This window comes from Aptenodytes forsteri, unplaced genomic scaffold (assembly GCF_000699145.1).
Source record: "Aptenodytes forsteri isolate BGI_AS27 unplaced genomic scaffold, ASM69914v1 Scaffold80, whole genome shotgun sequence".
In the NCBI taxonomy this organism is placed as follows: Eukaryota; Metazoa; Chordata; class Aves; order Sphenisciformes; family Spheniscidae; genus Aptenodytes; species Aptenodytes forsteri.
In genome coordinates, this window is record NW_008795026.1 from 4,429,861 (window position 1) to 4,432,094 (window position 2,234).

The following is a 2,234-nucleotide window of genomic DNA, read 5'->3' on the forward strand; positions in this document are numbered from 1 at the left end:
TTGTAGTTCAAGTTCTCCATTCCCATGAACGGTCAAGGCAGTAGGGGAGCCACACGTTTTCTAAAGTTAAAGAGAGGAAAGCAAATTCTCAAATGCCTGAAGACAGCAACAAGATTGGAATAAGAAGTATGCAAGCCTGGAATCTCTTAAAAATTAACCAGCTTTATTTAAATACAAAGTTACTGCAAAACATACATTAGGATACTCTCATACCAATATATTAACTATTGTAATCAGTGTGCTATTTATTAAAGCATAATACTTGTGATAAACAGGAGGAAACAGCTTGTAGAGTTTTGTTTTGTTTTCCTGAAGTCACAGAGCTGGACAATAAAAAGTCAAACTGTAAAAAAAAAAAAAAAAAAAGGAGGTTAAAATCTAGTTCAAAAGAGCTTTTGCTCTAATATGCAACTCAGACATTAGTATTTTTGTCTGATAGGAACAGGATACCAAATATCCATTTGCCTTTTATAAAGGCAGCGTAAAACCCAGCCCAGTTCTAATCTGATTTGTACCCCACTGGCGTCAGCGGGTGATCTGTCAGCACGAAGCTGTGCACCTAGAAAAAACAGTGGGTTTGCAGCTCTGTCAGTGCAGAAAGCCAGGTGGGTTTATGTTTTGTCTCACCAGGATTTGAGATTTCTCACCCCAGGACAACAAATGTCCTTTCTATTAGGCACACACGAACCCCTGCAGAATTACAAAGCAGCACTAAGCATGGTCAAGGTGCAAGTGTGATATCCCTGAGATTTAACAGGAGTCTGCAGAGTATAAATACACGCTTGTAAGTATCGTAAAACGAGGAAGTTAGTCAGTAGCAGCTTTACAATGCAATGGAGAGGTACTGAGTTTGGCATGGGTAGGAAGAGGAATGGAAGAACCTTCCTCTTGGGGATACAGGAAAAGCCACCTCACTCCAGGAACAGGTTGTTCAGGAGCACGGACAGGAGAGGCCACCTCCATGCCACGTTTCTGCCAACCAGAAATAGTCCCACCAAAACAGGTCTTGTGGTTTCATTTGATGGCTTTCTATAAAATAACCTCTTCTCCCTTATGTCACTTTACCAGTGCAAAACAAACACAGCATCTGAGAGAATGGTTAAACGAGGTTTCAAGGCAAATTGCTGTTTGCAGGAAAGTGAAATAAAACTATAGGGCAAAAGAAACCTTGGCCGCTTTCCACAAAGAGATTCCCAAACACGAGCCGAGGTTGCGTATTGAAGGCTTTTCGCCCACAGCGTCCGTACGTCGGTGCTTTACGATCGTAGCTAGTCCAAGAGAAAACCCAGCAAGAAACCCTCATCTGATAAATATCCGTTCTTCCCTTTTTAAAGGCAGCCAGGAGAGCAGAGACTTGCTTCTTCATCCAAGTGTTTGGTCAAGAAAGTGCAGCAGGGAGGAGGCTCCCTTCGGGTCCTCGGGCTCAGGAGCTGTGAGTCACGGGGCAGTTCTCTCTTTGGTGGAGTCTCATTCTCTGTATGTGCTCGTAGCATGACTGGGCAAGGAACAGAGCAACCCGTTAAGGAGAAGGTTTGGAACTTTGGGCCTGGGTCTCTCGCACAAAAAGTGAAGCCATGCTGCCCCACAGGCCAGACAAAAGATTAAATCTGCACATTATAAATTAAAAGATAAGCATATTCTCTAGACTAGAAGGCAAATAACACCTGTGCTAGGCGTATAAACAGCCCTCTAAAATTAAATGAGAGTATAATGCATCAGTGTCTCTGCTACTCACGAAAGGCTAATGCAGCTTGCAACTGTCACTTGAAAACATTTCCTTACCTCCAGTGCTGTTAACAGAAAGTCGTACAGTCCTCCTTGATTGGTGGGGTCCATCAAGTCTCTGATCAGATGGATTTCAGCTCCCAGGTGCTGTATTCTAGGGGGGAAAAAAAAAAAGTCACAACTAGAACAAATCTCTGGGCACCGGTGCTTGCGGGCGTATGTGTGGCCAGCAGGAGGAGGGAAGTGATCGTGCCCCTGTACTCGGCCCTGGTGAGGCCGCACCTCGAATACTGTGTTCAGTTTTGGGCCCCTCACTACAAGAAGGACGTCGAGGTGCTGGAGCGTGTCCAGAGAAGGGCAACGAGGCTGGTGAGGGGTCTGGAGAAAAGTGATCGTCCCTGTACTCGGCCCTGGTGAGGCCGCACCTCGAACACTGTGTTCAGTTTTTGGCCCCTCACTACAACGTCGAGGTGCTGGAGCGTGTCCAGAGAAGAGCAACGAGGACGAGG

The 2,234-nt window shown here is 45.5% G+C and overlaps 1 protein-coding gene across 1 annotated transcript in view; it reads right to left on the bottom strand.

Moving 5' to 3' along the window:
* Nucleotides 1-370: 370 nt before the first annotated feature.
* ALS2CL (ALS2 C-terminal like) overlaps nucleotides 371-2,234 on the bottom strand; it is a 30,862-nt gene continuing 28,998 nt past the window's right edge. The window contains exons 24-25 of the mRNA XM_009275962.2: nucleotides 1,783-1,879; nucleotides 371-1,495 (exon numbers count right to left, since the gene is read on the bottom strand). Of these exons, the coding sequence (XP_009274237.1) occupies nucleotides 1,424-1,495; nucleotides 1,783-1,879 (169 nt within the window). The 3' untranslated portion in view covers nucleotides 371-1,423. The remainder of the gene's footprint in view (nucleotides 1,496-1,782; nucleotides 1,880-2,234) is intronic.